At 31.4% G+C, this 19,705-nt stretch overlaps 2 protein-coding genes across 2 annotated transcripts in view; one reads left to right on the top strand and one right to left on the bottom strand.

The window, feature by feature from the left end:
• Nucleotides 1-10,510, top strand: part of LOC106461743 (spectrin beta chain, non-erythrocytic 1-like) — a 156,572-nt gene extending 146,062 nt beyond the window's left edge. Inside the window, 9 exon segments of the mRNA XM_013921591.2 lie at nt 902-1,119; nt 1,684-1,972; nt 2,254-2,436; nt 2,705-2,827; nt 3,076-4,006; nt 4,336-4,413; nt 5,192-5,299; nt 9,055-9,110; nt 9,551-10,510. Of these exon segments, the coding sequence (XP_013777045.2) occupies nt 902-1,119; nt 1,684-1,972; nt 2,254-2,436; nt 2,705-2,827; nt 3,076-4,006; nt 4,336-4,413; nt 5,192-5,299; nt 9,055-9,110; nt 9,551-9,766 (2,202 nt within the window). The 3' untranslated portion in view covers nt 9,767-10,510.
• LOC106461744 (probable inactive tRNA-specific adenosine deaminase-like protein 3) overlaps nt 9,413-19,705 on the bottom strand; it is a 12,053-nt gene continuing 1,760 nt past the window's right edge. Inside the window, exons 2-10 of the mRNA XM_013921592.2 lie at nt 18,579-18,716; nt 17,162-17,216; nt 16,793-16,864; nt 14,353-14,589; nt 13,355-13,454; nt 11,902-12,055; nt 11,463-11,646; nt 10,777-10,948; nt 9,413-9,713 (exon numbers count right to left, since the gene is read on the bottom strand). Coding sequence (XP_013777046.2) covers nt 10,786-10,948; nt 11,463-11,646; nt 11,902-12,055; nt 13,355-13,454; nt 14,353-14,589; nt 16,793-16,864; nt 17,162-17,216; nt 18,579-18,716 — 1,103 coding nt within the window. The 3' untranslated portion in view covers nt 9,413-9,713; nt 10,777-10,785. The remainder of the gene's footprint in view (nt 9,714-10,776; nt 10,949-11,462; nt 11,647-11,901; nt 12,056-13,354; nt 13,455-14,352; nt 14,590-16,792; nt 16,865-17,161; nt 17,217-18,578; nt 18,717-19,705) is intronic.

Below are 19,705 nucleotides of genomic sequence, written 5' to 3'. Positions count from 1 at the left end.
AAGTACAGTAACATGTTATCTACCTTAACTTAATCAGGAAGCATGAAAGATTTGAAGTACAATAACATGTTATTCTACCTTAACTTTAATCAGGAAAATGAAAGATTTGAATTACAATAACATGTTATTCTACCTTAACTTAATCAGGAAACATGAAAGATTTGAAGTACAGTAACATGTTATTCTACCTTAACTTAATCAGGAAACATGAAAGATTTGAAGTACAGTAACATGTTATTCTATCTTAACTTTAATCAGGAAGCATGAAAGATTTGAAGTACAGTATCATGTTATTCTATCTTAACTTTAATCAGGAAGCATGAAAGATTTGAAGTACAGTATCATGTTATTCTATCTTAACTTAATCAGGAAACATGAAAGATTTGAAGTACAGTATCATGTTATTCTATCTTTTATTTATTAAGTTTAAAAAATCTGTTAATTATTCACTTCTGAACTAAAGAGTATTAATTTTAAAACAAAAACTCATATACACATGATATAAAGGTAAATGTTTAAGGATTATGAGACACGGCACTCAAGTAAAGAATCTTGACTGAGTAGATTAGGAAGAAATATATCATTCAAGCAAATCCATTTTGAAGAACTCAAGGTAAAAACTTAATATCAAAGTTTACAAAAAATGTGCAAGTCTTTACATGTTTCTCTTGGGAATTGTGCTTTTCTAAACATTATTTTTTTAAACATAGTAACTGTACTTTAAAAATGTTGCTATAAAACTTTTATCAAAATTTTACCTATAAGTAAAACATTCCTTGTTCAAGTTGTCACTAAAGCTATTATTATTCTTTACTTTAATTTACTCTAAGACTATTAAACTTGAAAAAGTTATCATAAGATCTGATTTACCTAATGCTTTCTTTTCCTAATCTGCTGATAGACTGACTTGGCAGCTGTTAAAGAGCATGTCCAAGCTCTTGTGAGTGAAGCTCGCAGACTTTGCCACAATTATCCCAATGCTGCAGAACACATAACAGTGTATAAAGAAAATGTTCTTGAGGCTTGGCAACAGCTAAAGAAGAATTCTGAGCAAAGGAAGGAACATCTCCAACAGGCAGAGAAACTTCAAGCTTATTATGATGAATACAGAGTTTTAATGTAAGTTAGCACCTTTTGATAAACTCACTATAATCGAAGTTTTTAAGGAATGACCAAGTGAACCAACTTTCAGTAAATGCTATATAACTAAGTTATTTCAAAAATTAATATGTTATTAAACTTACAGAATTTACTAATTATCTATAGTATGAAATATTCTGTTACATGATCTAGATTTTTAATTGAATATAGAGTTCTCCAAACATTAAGAAATTATGGATTTACTTCCTATTTGAGATATAGGCTCTTAAAAAAAAATGAGTAAAGCTTATAACATTAAAATATTTCATGAAATCACCCCAGAAGTTATAGCATTACTGTCAACAAACTACTTTTTGTAAAATAAAAACAAAACAATAAATTTTACTTAGCTAGCAGTGAGATACAAATGAGTTAAAATTTTGTTGTTGTTGTAAAAGGGCTTTTGTTTTAAAACTTTTAAGATTAATGTTTGCTATTTTTTCGTTTTTGTCTCTGTGAGTGTAACATTATCAATCATTACAAAGTATAATGTGTTATTTATACTATAAAATTTTGTGCCATCTATTAAAAAAAAAAATGTAGGTCTTGGATTAATGAGATGAAAGCATTGATAACATCTGATGAGCTAGCAAAGGATGTTGCTGGGGCTGAAGCTCTTTTAGCCCGTCACAAGGAGAACAAAACTGAGATTGATGCCAGGATAGAGTCTTGTAATCGTTTCCGAGAGAAAGGGAATGCTATTATCAAAAGTGGACACTTCATGGCTGATGATGTTCGGGATCATATTCAGCACTTAAATGAATCTTTCAAGCAGTTGCTGGACACTTGGGAAAAACGGCAGGATTTGTATGAGCTGAACCTAGACACTCAGGTACATATGGAAATATTCCAGAATTTGGTGTACAATTTTATGAGCTTCACACTTCAGCATGTCTTGAATATCTTATAACTAAATGAATAACTTGCAACTTGGGATCTTTGTAAGAAAATACTAATGTACTATAACTTGTAGTTTTGCGTACAGGAATTCTAGTGTATAACATTTTTTGAGATCATGATTTTTTTTTGTACAGTGTGACAAAACTCAAATATTTGAAGATTTTTGATAACCATATCTGTAATATTTTAAGATGTTAAATATGTATTTTTCAGATATTTAAACAAGATGCTGAACAATTGGAAAACTGGCTTCAGAATCGAGAACCCATCTTGCTGGATGATCAGTTTGGAGACTCTATATCTGCTGTTGATGAACTGATACGTAAACATGAAGACTTTGAAAAAACTATTGATGCTCAGGAAGAAAAACTGACTGCACTTAAAAGAATTACAAAAGTAGGGTGTAACTTTATTTTATAAACATTGTCTACATTATGATGCTATGCTTGTTTTCATAACTTGTCCAAAATCTGAGTGCTGTATTTTTCAAACTAAATATTCATTTTGATTCTTTCATAGGCTGTATTTTGTGTATTTACTATTCAGAAATTTTTCAGTTTGAAGTTAGTCCTAATTATTATACGTGTAAAATTGACTTTTAATGTATTTTACTTGGACAGTAATGTTATTCTTTTATGGTTATATGTGCTTCTATTTACGCCAGTTGGAAGATGCATTCCAGAAACAAAAGGCCAGTGAAGATGAAAATCGAAAGGAGGAGGCAGTTCGAAGAGAACAGGACAGAATCAATGCTATGAGACTTAAAGAACAAAACAGAATCTTGGAGGTATATACCAGACTGTTAAATGAAAAGTTATTGTCTTCCAAATAGTGATTTAAAACATTTAAAATTTCAATTAGTGTACAAAGCAAATATTGATCAAACAATAAATTCCTTTGTAGAATAGATTATATTGTATAAAGAAACAATGCCTAAGAAACTACTTTACAGGTTAAGCTTTTACATATATATATATATATATATACAGACTTTAAAAATATTTGGTCATTAAAACTATTTTTAAATATTGTCAGGAACGACGAAAGCAGGATGGATTGAGAACTCTAAAAGATGAACCAGACAAGTCATCTGAAGAGGATGGTTCTTGTGCCCCCGTTAACAAGTTTTCTCCACTTCGCCGTTCTAGTGTGTATCGGTCAGCCAGTCAGAAATCTGTGGAAGGTTCTAAGAGAAAAAGTCCAATAAAACGTGTGGAGAGTCTGAAACTAGAAGATGCTTCAAAGGATAGACACTCCCCTGTGACTCGATCAGAAAGTGCCAGACTGGATGATCGATTTAAGAGGTTAAAAAGGACACCCAGTTTTAACACCAGAAAGCGTGCTAGCTTTCGTGCTGCTCGTAATACTGAGGAGTCTCATATTACTGAATTGGAAGGATACCTGGAAAGAAAGCATGAGTTGCAGAGTGGAGGAAAAAGAGCAGCCATCCGTTCATGGAAAAATTATTACACTGTTCTCTGTGGACAGCTTTTGTGTTTCTTTAAAGATAAAGAAGGTTTTGAAGAAAGCAATGCAGCAGCAGGACCTGTTTCTATAGCTCAGGCAAATGTTATTTCAGCAACAGACTATACTAAAAAGAAGCATGTCTTTAGACTTCAGTTAGCTGATGGTTCTGAATATTTGTTTACAGCTCATACTGCAAAAGAAATGGAGGAGTGGATAAACAAACTAGCTTTCCATGCCAGTCTTCCACCTAGCCTTCAGCTAACAAGTTATGAAACACAACCAGTGCAAGGAGATACTGATCCAGACCAAAATTCATTCACTGGTCCCGAGTCCTCTAGTCAAAAGTTATCTTCTGAAGAAACCAAAGTTTCTGAAGAGCCAAGGCACAAACCTCATCATGTGAATTCATCAAGAGTGGCCACTGGACAACTTTTTTCTGAAACAGATCCTTCAAGTAGCTTTGTTCAAAGTAATCACAAGGAACAAAGTTATGTTAAAGGTATGTAGGAATTCTTATTTTTAATAATGTTTCATTTTAACCTTCTTAGATCAAGCCACGTTGAAATACTGATAATACAAATAAATATGATCATGTATGTTTTAAAACTAAACAGTTCTCTCAGTTCTGTAAATTAACTTTAGAACATATTCATGTAATGGTTTGAGTATGGTAAATATTAAACATTTTCTGTTTGACGTACTAATGTATTTGAGGTGTGTCTCATTTGGGGTTCAAAAAAATCTAAGTTTTATATGTACACTTTTGTTTACATTATGTTGTTGTGCCTAGATGGTTTACATAAGCAAGTGTTCTTTGTGTGACTTTAGTTGGCACCAGTCCATTGGCTAAGCACAACGGAGTAGATCAACCTGATTACAGTTTTGATTCATTACCACAGACAAACAGTAAGTTCTATAGAAACACACTTCACAATGTTTCTTATTTTATTTAAGCATTTATTGCTTTAAACGTGTGTGTGTGAGTGAATGTGGAGGTTGGTATTTCTAAGTCTAGTAGTAATTGCTGCGAAGCTACTAGGGTTACCCCTAGTATTAATGGGTTGTTTTTAAAAACACATTTGACATTTACTGTAATAGGTGTTGTATATCTTTGTCGTGTATTGTACATATCAGCAGTTCCTCAAACACTTTCAGTTCTTCATTACTGTAGCATCTTTCATAACTAGGGTCCCCTGGTGGGACAGCAGTAAGTATATGTACTTACTCTGCTAAAATACGGAGTTCAATTTGCTGCAGTGGACACAGCTCTAAAACACTCTCAGAAACTCATTCATAACTAGATAGTTGTTTGAGAACACAGCACTTTAAAAATATGTTGAATTGCATTGAAAAGATACACACAATTAAAGTTCATACTGGGTTAATTAAACTGTTATCCTTTGTTCACAGCTTGTAAATTTTGATAAGTGCAGTGTCCAAAACCTGAGAAAATTTTATTTTTGTAGAAATGGTAAAGTTGTGAAAGCCTTACTGCTTTTATGTGTCCTTTTTTGTTGTGTCTTGTTTTTTTTTTGGCTTCAGATACATTAGAAACACATGCATAGTTTATTTGTGAATTTTGTATAGTATGCTTAAAGGTACCTTGATCAAAACATTATACAATTTAATGTTTCATTTGTTTGTGATTCGTGTCTTCACTGTGTTGGCATTGTGTTGTTTGTAGCAAACTTGCAGCTTCATCATTCCTCCAACACCCAGGATTTGGAACAAGACAAGACAGAATCAGATGACGATTATCAACCCAATGCAGAAAGTGATTCAGACAGTCTTGGTAAGATGCTGTAGGTGTGCTACATTATCTTTGTATACAACCATAAATGGAAACTGTTATGTTTACCACAATTTTTCTGAAAAACTCTTTAGGTGTCTATGGGCACTAATAATTGGCCAGGAAATTTATCAATTATAAGCACAGCAAGTTCTCTTCGAAGAGAACAAATGAGAACCAAAAAAAAAACGTTGTTGATATAATCGTTTGGAAAATATCTTGCATTACATAAACTCTAAGTCATATAACATTTCAGATTATTTATCTTTGAAAAAATAAAATATCTATTATGCTATAGATCTGGGTGATTAATCAAAATTATCATTAAATCTATTAACCCTAGGGGCATGGGAGGGTCAAAGTGTGCATGGCATGATATTTTGTACATAGTTACATTCAAAATTTTGTTAAACCACTTTATTATTAATAAACTTCACATCAGAAACATATTTTATAATTAACATTTTTATATTATCTAAGTTTCAATTTCTTAATTTCAAAAGGATACATCTTAAATACATTTTAATCTGTACCCCTCTGAATCATGTGAGTGGTGCTCTGACTTCTTATTTATAGATTATTCCTCTTTCCTTATAAGGGTCTCATGGTGTTCAACCAATTACAAATTTATACTATAGATAATGAAAAGTCAGAATATAAAGTATCAACCTCCTTGATTTACTATCACTATATCTGTTCAACTTGTATGACACATCCAATAATATTCTGACTAGGGATACACAGGTAACCAGCCAGGTATTGGGCTACCTGGTAATACTTGGCTCCGGACAAGTGTCAAAGTTAGACATCTAACGTGGTACTGAAAGTTACAGTCAATAATTGGTTTAGTTATAAAAAAAAAAACGTGTTCCGAGTAACAAAAACTGACTGCCCACTGAAAGTTGGGTTTTTTGAGAACAATAGGGATTGGGGTTTGAGAAGTTAGAGTTAGGCATTGAAAGTTAAAAGTAAAACTTGAATTTTCTGTTGATTACTTGGTTAAATGTAATAAATGTCAATTTTGTTTATGTTTGTTGTTTTTTTTGGGGGGGGGCAAGGGGAGAACCTAGTCCTGGTTGACAAATTTTACTACCCGTGCATCCCAAATTCTGACCTTTAAGAAATGTTTGTGATTCTCTGTGAAATTGCTAATGGGTATTTTTATAGAAAGAACATATTTAAACTGATGGTCAAAGCTGATAATTTGAAAGGAAAGCTTCATGTGTGTAGACCAAAGATGTTGCTCTGAGCAGTATCAGAATTCTTCTAACTCGCCTATATTAGTTTTAGGGCATATTATATTCCAATGTCTGGTATATTTTTTGTGTTATAAAATGCATATTTGAAAGCTACACTTATTTTTGGACAACCAACAGTGAAGAAAAAATAGGTTTACTAAACCCTGCACACAAGGAAAAAGCCTCTAAGCCAAAATAAATGATAAATATCTTGCTTTTTTATTTTTTAATTAAAATGAAAAAGCATATTGTAATCTCTCTTGGAAGAACACACAAGGACTGCTGTCTTGTGATCTAAATTTATAGTGTCTTTACCATAAGCTCCCACTGGTTGATTTATTACTTTGAACCATGTCTAAGTAAAAACAGTTCTGAAATGGTTAAGAGGCCTGAAGCTATTGTAATTGTATGATTGATTGATTTATAAGTCTATTTCAACTTTTCTGTCACTGTACATTGATTGATTTTACTACAGTTACAGTGTTGAGATAGAGATAATTAAAGTATAAAGTTTTATAGAAAAAAAATTGATATTCTTTTTGTGGGGTTCTAGAGGTTATTCAAATTAAGTTGTAAACAGGGAGGTGAAAAAATGTATTTTTATTCTTAGCATAAAAATCACCTTACACTCGGACTAACTCAGTAGCAGTTTTATAAATTCACAGACAAATCTTTAGTAAAAAATCTAATTTTTTGTGTACGACAGTCACTTAATATTTACTAAATAAAAGCTTGCCAGGTTTTCAGTAGGGTACACATTCAGGGTATGTATAATTTCATGGTTATAACAGGGTTCATTACTTTCCCAAAATTGATTTTCCAAACCAAATATAACATAAAATAAATCATATAATCCACAGTAAGCCTTTATTCTGTACATATTATGTAGGAAAGTATATACATTTAAGACTATATGTGAAACGCAATGATAGGAAATAGATTAACAATTCTTTGACTTTTCCACCATCTTTACAATTTCTTCTTCTTTCAATTTCCCTCTTTGTAACAGGTGCATTATTCACACGTCAGATAGAACAAAGTTTCAGTACATACATCTAAGACCCAGTAATTTTATCAAAGTCTTCTGGTCTGGCTGAAAATATTTGAAAAGGCAGTACAGTGATTTAAGTATTGCTTCTAAGTCCCAATGGACTGTGTGGAGACCACAAGACCCAATGTTGAATAAAGACAGATCTGAATTCTCATGGAACAAGCAGTTAACATTTGGACCATCCATCTCTACTAGCAAAAAATAACCAAGATTAAACTCTTTTGTTAGCTTTAAGAGATCATTAACCTATGTGTGGCTGAGAAATGCAAAATCAAGAAATTAGTCATCACAAGATTTTTTCCTAGAGTCAATGTACTGAAGGTACACATCAAATTTGGTCCTTTCAGTTTTTATCTTACAAGAGCACAAAGTCTGTATCTTTTCCAAGCTTTTGACAGAAATTTGACTTAATATATAGAACCAAAACAAGCCACAAATGCACATTTTTTCTCTCCACAACAGAATTTGGATGCAATTTTACTATCTGGAAACATCTTTTTAAACAGCTTTTGTAACTGTGCAGGCTAACAATGGTCTCAGCTTTCCACTCATTTTCTTTTGATGAATCCAGTCTGCCCTGTAATGAATAAATTGCAAAATAACACAACTTTATTAAATTATACTGTGCATTTAACCAATGCAATTCAGCCCATTCTCTTTAGTAATAAATTTAACTTTGGAATATGGTGTCGTGTTGATTTGTCGCAACAATAGGCCTGACTGTCGATGTTCTATCTGGCATGGGCCTATATTCAGACGATATCAAACTTCATATGGTTGGCATGGCTACTGTTTACAAGTGCAATTTTTGAAAATTAGCTCATGCTTTTTCCCCTTCATGTAGCTTATCACTGCAGACTTGCCCATATTGCACCCGTGATGAGCCATTCCTTGTGGTCATCCTTCAGAAGCCTTGCATGTTTTCCATGCAAGTACACATTGAAATCAATACCAAAGAACATAAAAAATAATGATGGAAGAAACGGATGAATCGTGAGGCTCAGATTTCGATGGTCACATTGAACCTTGTACTGCTGAAGTAATTCAACTTGCTATTCAGGCATGTGCATGCTCATCACTACGGGAAAACATGAAAGGCTTGCTTGGAAGATCAATGCCATTGGATAGTATATGTTGTAATCATCAAATAAACACATTATGGAAAACACTGGTTTATAATACTGACAGAAGAAAATTTTCCACGACTCTGATAAATTCTCATTTTTTTCAAACCTTTCCAGGCCCTGGAAATTGCTACCAAAATCTGTAGGAACCTTGTAATAGGAGTGGTCAAATTGACTGAGCCTGTCTCCACATTGTTTCAAACTAATGAAAACTAGTTTCCAATTATGAAAAGTATTTACTAACTAACTAATGAGCCCAACAGTTAGCAAACTCCACTAATTTCTTAGCTCTAATGAGGATTTAAGTATTTGAATAATGCAGATAACTGTTTTTTTCTTCTTTAGAAAACCAAAGAAGCAGAGACTCTCCCTCAGAATCGACCAATTTACGCTATCAGAAGGTATTGTCTTTACTAATTTTTTTAAATTACTAATTAGTTACTGTTCACTGGGGAGAGAGCTTCAATGACTGAATAGTACCCTGCTTTTTCTATCAAGAAGACCCAAAATTAATCTTATTAACAAAAACAAGAGATGTAAAACTAATTAGACTTGGTTTGAGTTTACTTACAAGTGACAGGTTTTGCATTTAAATCACAGTTCAAACAATATTGTTTTAAATAATAATAAAAAGCTGTCACTTCCAAAAAAAAAAAACTAATTACAATTAGGTGATTCGATAGGCTACTAACTATGACAACCATTAAATTATTCAAGAAAACTTCTTTAATCTCAATCACAATGTTGTCTTTGCTCCATGAATTCAAACTACCTATATACAGAGTTAAAATTGTATCATAAGTCATCGCAGAATAATAACTGGATAATCTTTTGTCAATAGTCTCTCCTGGAACCAGGGTCAGCAAAACTGGGCCGCCACATGTCTTTACCTCCCAACACGGCCCAACCAGCTACTAATCAACGACACAGCTACCATGCTGCAACACTGGAAAGGCCAAAAAATGTGTCCTCTGATGAGGGCGAATCTGGTCATCAGGTCAAGTCTAAGGATAAGAAGAGGAAATTCCCTAGTTTCTTTAAGAAACACCATCAGTAAACGAATAAAAAAATGCAAAGTGCCGTTTATCATCTTAAGATTTTTGTTTAGAAAATTTGATAAAACAAATAAAGGATCCATATCAATTAAAATACCTGTACAGTATAACACAAACTGCTCTTAATAATAATGAAACACTGATTTGTCATACAGTTTATTATGACTTAGTTTTTAATGTGCTTTAATATCAACTTTTGGGAGTGTCAAACATAATGAAACCAAAGTTTGGGTTTATTGATAAAGAGAATGCACACGAAAAGGGATAATGTACACTTTTGCATATGATTTATAGAAATAGATTTTATATATGATGTACCTTTTAATTTCATTGTATAATTAAAGGTTGTGAAAGGATAAAATTAAGATATAAATACTTTAAAGAACCTCTGCAAGTGTGATGTCACCTTATTTGACTATTGTAATGAAAGAGCATTTTTTTATATTCCACATCTTTTTCACAATCTTAGACTCAACAATAATTGTTACCACATTTCTCAGACAACCATGATATAACCCATTCCATGCAGAAACATTCTGAAAAAGGGACCTCTATGTATTGATAACGTTTTTATAAGCAACTTATTTCCATGGGATTTTATAAAGAGTAAATCTATTTTATTTACATGTAATTAAAAAAAGCATGATTTGATAATGTTTTCTATTTAGAATTTCATAATGGAGTGTATTAAAAAGATGTACAAGTGAATGATGTGTGAAAAATTAAAAATGTTTACAGAAAGTTTATATTTTGAGGAATTTCTAATATATACACACACACTGAACAGAAGCACTGTAACCAAGTAGTTCTAAAACTTTAAATATTATTCAAACCAACACTCTTCTTTCATGCAGCAGCATAATGGAAGAGGATTAGATACTACAAGTTTCTCCTCTCAGCAAGCCATATCCTTTGAGCTGATGCAAAGGATTAAGTGCTATGTTTAGTACCCCTTCTTGGGGTATTTCTTGTTTTTATCCAAGTTTTGTTAATTCCTCAAAGGGTTACTCACTTTCTAACATCATAGCTGACACTGTTTTTCCAACACCCCCTTCCACACTTCAAAGTGGTGATTTAATCCTTCCCAAACATGGATCTTATACCGGCTACCTAATGCACCCCAAGGTGTGGAAACTCCATAAAACACTCTACGGATCCTAGAATGGACCAACGCCATAGCACACCTATGTTAATGGAAGAAAAAGTTAATCTTCAACATGCATTAGATTAAAGTGATTCTATAATTTAATGGAGAGAAAATTAAATATAAAGGATCATTTTATTGAAAGTACCAGAAATTATCCTCTTCTGTCTTGTAGCCACATGGTACATTTACTTCTGAAATTCAACTTTTATTTAACTATTGCAGTTTTTTAGAAACATCTAATGGTACACATGAAAATAAGTTCCTCAGACAAAAGAATAAGATCTTAGTGCTTTAGAAAGGAACACTTGAAGATAATTAATATATGATATAATGAGTCTGTACCATCTGATTGTTTTAAGACATACAGAAGGTTAATGGAATTAAATTTCTTTCTCCTATAAACTTGCTCAACAAAAGACTAAAACCTGGATCACTCTCCTCTATCAAAGGTTTTGATTTCCATGCATTTAAACAATTCTATTACATCCAAATGTTTTTTATTAAATAAGGTATCTCTTTAAATACAGAGATTAGGTAGTTCAGAAACTTACATTGTACAGGGCTCCCTTGTTACATATAGATCATATCCTGTACAAAGATATGGGCTAGTTTTGGTAAGTCTACAATCTTTACCGCAACATTCATCCAGGGACTGAGATGTTGTGTGGTTCTCTCTCTTTATACAGGAATCATTCAAAGATTCTGCTTCTTGGAGGTTTGGTCCTATTTGTAAGCCTAATTTACAGTAGAAAAAGAATCAATTCCCACTATTCGAACCACTAATTCTTCTTTAATTCCTGAAACTAAGGAAACAACTAATGCTAAGACATAATCAAGTTCATTGCTTTAAAAATATTAATTGGCTGTTACTCAACTCTATTTTATGATGTCATAATGTTAGCATTTCCCTTATTGACAATCTAAATGACTGTTAGTTTAACACTGTGTTATAGTATCTTAATGTTAGCAAACTTGTGATAATCAACTTACCATACCGATTCCAAGCTCCACCATTTTGGCCTTGTGCCACCAAGTCTATTGCCACCATCACAGCATGCTGCAGAGTGTGTTTATTTCTAAAGTCGTGGGCTCTGGCCACCACAGTCTTAGTTGCTGGGTCTACAACTACAGCACCTACATGGCACTGAAAATAAAATAATACACAAACACAATTCCTTCAAACGAGAATGTGCTCAACTATTCAAAGTTATTACGTTAACTAGTCTTACTAAAAATGTTTAAACATCTTTCTGTTATACCATTACAAAATTAACTTTCTAATCTTTCATTTATCATCATCTTCAACTAGAAAGTTTTTTTCAGTGTTACATCAATCTGATATTTTCAGTGTCATATTAGTAGCAGTAGATTTAAAAGTTTTTGTATAAAATATACATGAAAATGTCCATAGAGTGCTTAAAAGTACCAGACGAGGAAAAGTTATACAACAAATCACAGTATTTCACACATTTTATCACGCGGTCATAAAATAAAATAGTTACAGCTTTCAAGAACAAGTGTAATTCATTAGGATAATTCATATTTGAATAAAAATAATTCACTAATACCAAAAGGAAACTATTCAATAACATGCCCAAAGTACACTTGTAGTTGTTATAGTATCCAGACAACAGCAAAGGGAACTATGCCTAATCTTTTTTATTACATTCAGCAAAAGTATTTGAACCTTTAACATTTTGAAGGTACTTAAAGTTATATAATACAAGAAACTTGTGTTAAAAGTATTTGAACATTTGACACAAAAGTTCATTCATGAACGTGGGTTTCTGTACTTCCACAAATCATTAACTTCGAGGTTATTCACTTGAAAGCAAAATGTTTTTTAAGTCACTATGAACTGGAGTTAAAATTAAATTAGTATCTGGAGTGCCAATGTTTGAGTTTTAAAGCTACAAAAGTCAAATATAGTAATGATCTCAATTGTACTGCAGATTTTGAACACTTACTAAAAAAATATTTGGCAGAAAAGTACTAGGACTGAAATTGAAAAATATATTAAAACTACCAGTAAACAATATGCCATTCTTTATCATTTTTGTAGTTTCAAACTAATAAAACATTTTTTTTATAAAAATTTTCAAACCTTACTTTTGAATCTATCACACTTGTCTTCTTATACATACATGTATATGAAATATGTTACATTCACAATAGAATTGTGTACATCATAAATACAGTTTTTTTTAACCAAGCACTGATATTTTGTCATCCTGAAAGAGCCTTGGAAGTTATTTAACACCTGTATGATAAGCTTTTTAAGACTAAAATAATAACATATTAAGTAATTTTGTTCTATACAAGTATTATTACTAACAAAAATAGAAAAATGCACTGTACAAAGGTAGTACAACCCTTTTTGAGATAATGCAGCTATGGGAAGGGATATATATATAGTAGTGGAGCACAAGTCTTCAATCCTCACCTTACTAACCATAGCAAGTTTTAGTGCCAAGGACATGTTTTGTTCAATAAAGTTCAATTCACTAGTGGTGAAGACTTGATTGTTCATCACTCTGGCAATGCTGTTGATAGAGAGAAAAGGAAAAAACCTTAAGTTTTCTTTGTCTCAACTCACCTATATGCAGTATAGTTAATCACTGTCGATTAATATGCCTCAAGTTCTTCAATGATTGTAATAAAATTTATTTCACACATGCAAACTAATTTTAAAAAAATCAACTTCTCAATACCATAATAAAATTATTAAATAATCACTAGACTATTGTAGTATGTGATCATGTCAGATTTAACTGCTGTCTTGATTATGTTAAGATTATTACTTAAAAGAACAACTTACCATACTGATAATCCAATCATTTCCAGTTACAACGAACAATACTTGTTGTTTTATTGTTTAATAATGTTGCTTACAGTTTTGAACTCAGCACCTGTGCTTCCCATATTTTGTGGTCATTAGTTGTATATACAAAAAACAAAATTCTATAATTCCCATCATAACTAAGTTATGTACACATGTTCCTACATATAAATGGTTTACTACTGAACTAAATCGTATGTACAAATACATTAATTTTCTACTTTCAGTATAAACTTCAACTGATCTGTGGTAGTGAAAAACAGCACCAATTACTTGTTTAGGAGAAAGATGTTAAAATTGCTGGATTTTTTAATACTTTCCTCTATATGTCAACAAACAGTTTCTATTTTGACATTTTCTCCACTTCATGACAATATATACTAATGTATTTTTCTAAAGCAGTAAACATGCATTATGAATAATTAACTTTTGCACTTCATGAACCCACATTTATCACGTAAAAACAACCCATAACAATTATTACAAAATTATTTTCTTTACAAATGAATTTTTGCCAAGTAATATAAAGTACTTTAATGTTTGTACAATACTGATGTTCTCTGGAAACTATAGATACTCTGATTTTAAGATTTAAAACATACTACTTGTCCTCATGAAACTGGACAGGCCACAACTGACTGCTCTGTTCATACTGTTTACGAGTGAGTGGTGGATATTTTGGGACAACAAACAATTTACAAAACTCGGAGAGAGCATTCAAGTGAGACACATCAGTCTTCATTATCTTCTCTGTTTGTATACTGGTGGAAGAAGAATCCAAATGATTGATGTTAACATCTATGGCCCGACATATGATGATCTCTAGACCTGCATTTTTTCTAGGACAAAACATACATTTTTACTAAACCACTATATATATATATATATATATATAAACTTCATATGCTCTGAACTTCTTTTGCTTATCACAAGAAAGAATATTTTTTAACTCAATTTTCTTAGAGAAAAGATTATAAGCACATCTCAGTATCGGTGTGACTTATGAGAATAAATTTTTTCTATTCTGTCTTTTTTTTTGTAAGTATCAAACTGTAAAGTTCAATTGAACTACTGAAACTGTTCACTTAAAAACTTGTATCACATTTTTCTCTATGTAGAATATTATATATTCTATAATTCCCATATTGAAAGTTATATATTTTCAAAATATCCAGTTTCATACATACAAACACATTATTACAATTATTTGTTGTCAATTAAACATTTGTAACTCTGCATACACAACATGATCATAAGAATAGGTGTATCAGATTTTTCTAAGTTGTCATAAATATGAGAATGAAATTCAAAATTATTATAGAAGATTATAAAACAACTTCATACTGATTTTTGAGTTAAAAATGTTCCTATACTTTAACTCTAAAATGCCCATCAATTCTCTTAAACATACCCATTGTATGGTTTGTTTTATTACATTGAAAAAACAACAACTAATGGATGAAATATTTTGAAACTAGAGAAACTTTTTCTACATAGTATGTAGCTTCTGCAAAGTAAAATATTTTTGTGTGTTATTATCATGTAGTTCCAGCTTTGAAAAATTTAAAAGATTTCATTATCACATGTTCTTTTTTTTCAGAAACAATTAAAAATGTTTACCATTGTAGTAGATCTCAGTTACTGATCTTTGTCTTCCTACATTTTTGTAAAGCTTTCCAATCAAGTTTTTATTTAATAATACTAGGCCACTAAAGCCTAAAGTAAACACAGTCTAACAACAACCAACCTCATAATATTTGAGGAAATGCATTTCCCTATAACACTGCAACACCATAATTCAAAGAAATATAAAATAATAAAGCACCTATAACACTGCAACACCATAATTCAAAGAAATGTAAGATAATAAAGCAAGCTTTAAAGAAATCAGGACTGTAATGGTAGTAGATATTGTTTATAAATATCTTTCATTCTAGCAACATATCACCATACTAAGTTTTTATCACTTTGTTATGATCTCTACATGAGTCTCCAATGAACTGAAAGCCATGCTGACTTGTACACTTGAAAAGAACAAAGAAACAGCTTTCATCACAAGTCTAGGACTTCTCAAAGCTGAGATACAGGCAATGACATCACAACATGACAACTTAAGCTAAGGAATTGGCTAAAATTGATAACTAGTAAAAATACAAAGCTCAAATTGGTGCTATTTTGTTCAAAACTACTAAGACTTTCTACCTTCAGGGCTGTGAATGCTGTTTTATTCAGAAAAAGTTCAGGAAGTTCACAAACAGTAATAATTTCATTTGGAACATGCTGAAGTCAGCCCACTCTCAAAATATAAGAAATAATAGTTTGTGATGTTTAAAATTAAATAACACTTTTTATTCAATAAATTTCAATTATAATTTTTTTTTTTTAATGTGTGAAAGAATGAATACAAATTTATTTGCCATACATTTTTTGATACAATTTTACACTAAGGGCAGGTTTGATCTGATCAGGCAACAAATAGCTAAAAACAAGGACTTGTTTAACATTTTGTGTGTGCTAGTAGCATACTATCACTTTGTGAATAACAGCTACAGCAGGAAATTTTATACAGTATTAGTAGAGATATTCAGCACTGCCAGGTTGAAAAAGTAATGCTGTAAAGGAGGGTGTGGTCCATCCCCTTCCACTTTTTTTAGCCATAGAAATGAGCCATCTGTCTGATGCAAAGGTTATGCTACTTTTGTTTGCCATTAGCTTCACATTCTGTTATTGACTTTTTCACTCATTTGAGCTCTCATTTGCAGCACAAAGACAGTAAAACTGAAATTGTTGCTGAACTTCAAACTATTCAAACTCAATCTCTGGAGGTACCACCTAAGTTCTTCTACTAAGTTTCATACAGATGGATTGACAACTCTGCTTTAAATATATACACTTACTATACACGAATATACTTCTGTTAATACTGCCAACTACAGTATTTCATATGTTCAGGCTTTTTAATTTTCATTAATGGTAAAGGCCAGAAACATTATAGTTCAAAACCAGTTGTAATACAGTTATATAAAATATAAACTACACAACTTACCATTTGCTCGAGCTCTAACCCTTTTTACATGTGACAAACCAGTCAAGGGATACTGACTTGAAAGTGTTCTAGATTAGTGAAATACAAAATACTCATATGATCACTGTTATACATAAAATACAAGAGCTTATGATATTTTATGATTTTTTCTCACTAATAGTCATAACATGCATATCTTAAATAGCAAAATCTTTTATTTTTTTAAAAACATGCAGAACTACAAAAACAGTACACATGTCTGAAAATGAGTTTATGGTAAAATAAATATATTTAACAACTGTTGTTTAGTAATTTTATCTACTGAATGTGTGTGCTCAAAAGAACATTTAAATCAAACTACCCATTCTCATTACTAAAGTACATACTTAACTAACTGGGCTGTCATCTTCTGATCTAGAACTTCTGCAACGTACACATTTTCTGAAACAGAGTAGAAACAACTTCAGGATTTTGTAAACTGAATGTCTGAGAAAAATAATAAGGTTAACACAAAAACTCTTTTGTAAAAGATCCCAGGGTAAATTTAACAACAGTGTAATCTACTATGATGTTCATTAACAAAATCATTATAATCTTTTAAGTTTCTTTAAAAAATGCTTAGTTTTGCTTACATAATTGTTTTTCAACTGTCTTCCTTATCAAATGTTGATGCTCGTTTGCTGGAATGGGTAGAGGACAGGTACTAGAGGCATCTAGTCCTAAAACATGAGTTATGAAGCTGGACAAAAGCATATCAAGTTGCTCTCTTTGAAATTTGGAAAATTTAGTAGAAGGGATAGATATCTATGGTTTCAAGGGTGTTTTAGGCAGCGAAGACATGACAGTTTTAAGAGGCAAATATATAATTTTCAGAAAATTGGATTTAAATTTTCACTTTGTTTTCAGGGATAGGTATGCAGGGACAGCCTCGAAGGACCAACTGATCCCTTGTTGTCTTTAATGTTGTTACATGTTAAACCAATTTTGAGCAACTGTTTACTGAATGAGGTGGTTCACACTGTTAGTTGGGGCTCTTTCAAAGATCGGTTACATGAATAAATGAGCAGAAAATGCTACATTAACAGTGCATACGTGGTTTCTTCAAGAGAAACCTCAGTGTGCTAACTAGTATACTGTTAATCACTTTAAGCTCTTAATGTAATGTATCCCTTTTGTGGATAAACATACAAAAACCTTTCAAACACCTGGAGTATTTCTTGAAACTAAATGTCAAGTTAACTAGCAAGTCTTATAGTACATTTCTTCAGTCATTGCTATTATTATTATTAAACACAGTACTTTTGCAGTAGTTTCTATTATTGGACATATTCTGTTTGGTTATTTCATTAAAAAGAAAAGTGCAAAGTACAGGCCACTTAATGACAATCAAATTGTTATATTTATTCTAGTTCCATGGTTTTACGAATCTAACCTTACGTTCACCAAGCAATCAGCCGTATTTTATAATTCCAATTATTTTCTAAATTACTCATACATATACAGTACTTCTCATATCTGTATTTCTTCATCGAAATAGTAACTCAATATTTACACTACTGAACTAATTGACTATATCATGCATTGATTACTCAATAACTAACTAAAAACCTCAATCTAGCTTATTTCACTTATGTATGGCTCAAATTTTCCCTAAGCTATTGAGAAGGTTACTGTCATTAAGACCACACCCACCAAATCATATTAAATTTCTTCCAGGTAAGCAACATTAAGACAGGAAGAACTAGAAACACTTAAAACAATATACATTTCTGGAAACAAAGCCTACAACAGTACCATACTTACCACTTTCAGTATGCTGATAATATTTATCAGCTAAAACTGGTGTCAAATACCAAGGAGAAATATGCAGGTCTACATTCGTTTTGGAGATATCTTCATCTTTTGTTGACCGAACTGTTTTATTCACATAATTTTTGTGATCTACAAGAAGAAAAACATTTTTAAAATTATAATCTAAGCACTGGTAGTGTCAAAACTTAAGGTTTCAAGAAATGGTGACAGGAATGACCTTTTATTGAGAAACATACAAAAATGCTTTATGAGATAAAAATAGAAATTAAACTTAAAGGATGTTTCTGGAGCATATGATTATAGAAATTTAAGTCTTGGTCTCTGAACAGTCAAACTCAAAATGAATAGAATTCAAATATTTCAACAAAAGTTTTCCTTTCTTTTGTCTGGCATTAGTTTAAAATTTTTCTCTTAAACAAGTGACTATTAAGAGAAAATTACCTATATCATCTTATTCAAGAAAAGTGTTAACACTAAATTATGTCTGCTGACACGAAACTTAAAAAGTTATTTCTAGTTCCAACAATTTTCTGTTTTTAAATACTTCCAATTACAATTGTGTTTCTTAGATTTACATATTAAACTTCAATACACCTCCCGTTTCGCTCTCTCTTTTCATTTATCACATAGCTATAATCTTTGAATTATTTTTATTTCTGTGCATTCAGTTTCACTTCACCATTTTTTCTTATGTACTTTTTCACTGTGGCATTGAAAAGGGATTCTTTACGGTACAAGAATTTTCACAATTACACTTTCTCAAAGGTTTTGTAAAACTTAATGAAATATAGCTTGATCTCAGGTCTAAACTACTGTACGCTTTATTAAAAAATGAATGAGAAGCTAAAATAGCCCAAAGACTTCGAACTGTTTAGCTTCTCTGAATTTTTTAAGTGTATAGTAGTTTTCAAAAATTATATCCAGACTTTTAAGTGTATATTTAGTAAATTACTAAATACAAATACAGCGAATACATTAAATTTTTCAATCGTTCTTGTACTATAACAGTACAAGTTGTAGTTGTAACTTAGTGTTGTACATTGAATAGTGAAAATGATCCTAGATTCATAATATTCCAGCATTTTTCGCTGAATTTTCATCACTAAATAAAATTATTC

The sequence above is a fragment of the Limulus polyphemus genome, unplaced genomic scaffold, assembly GCF_000517525.1.
Source record: "Limulus polyphemus unplaced genomic scaffold, Limulus_polyphemus-2.1.2 Scaffold1022, whole genome shotgun sequence".
NCBI lineage: Eukaryota > Metazoa > Arthropoda > Merostomata > Xiphosura > Limulidae > Limulus > Limulus polyphemus.
This window is presented reverse-complemented; position numbering and strand designations above follow the sequence as displayed.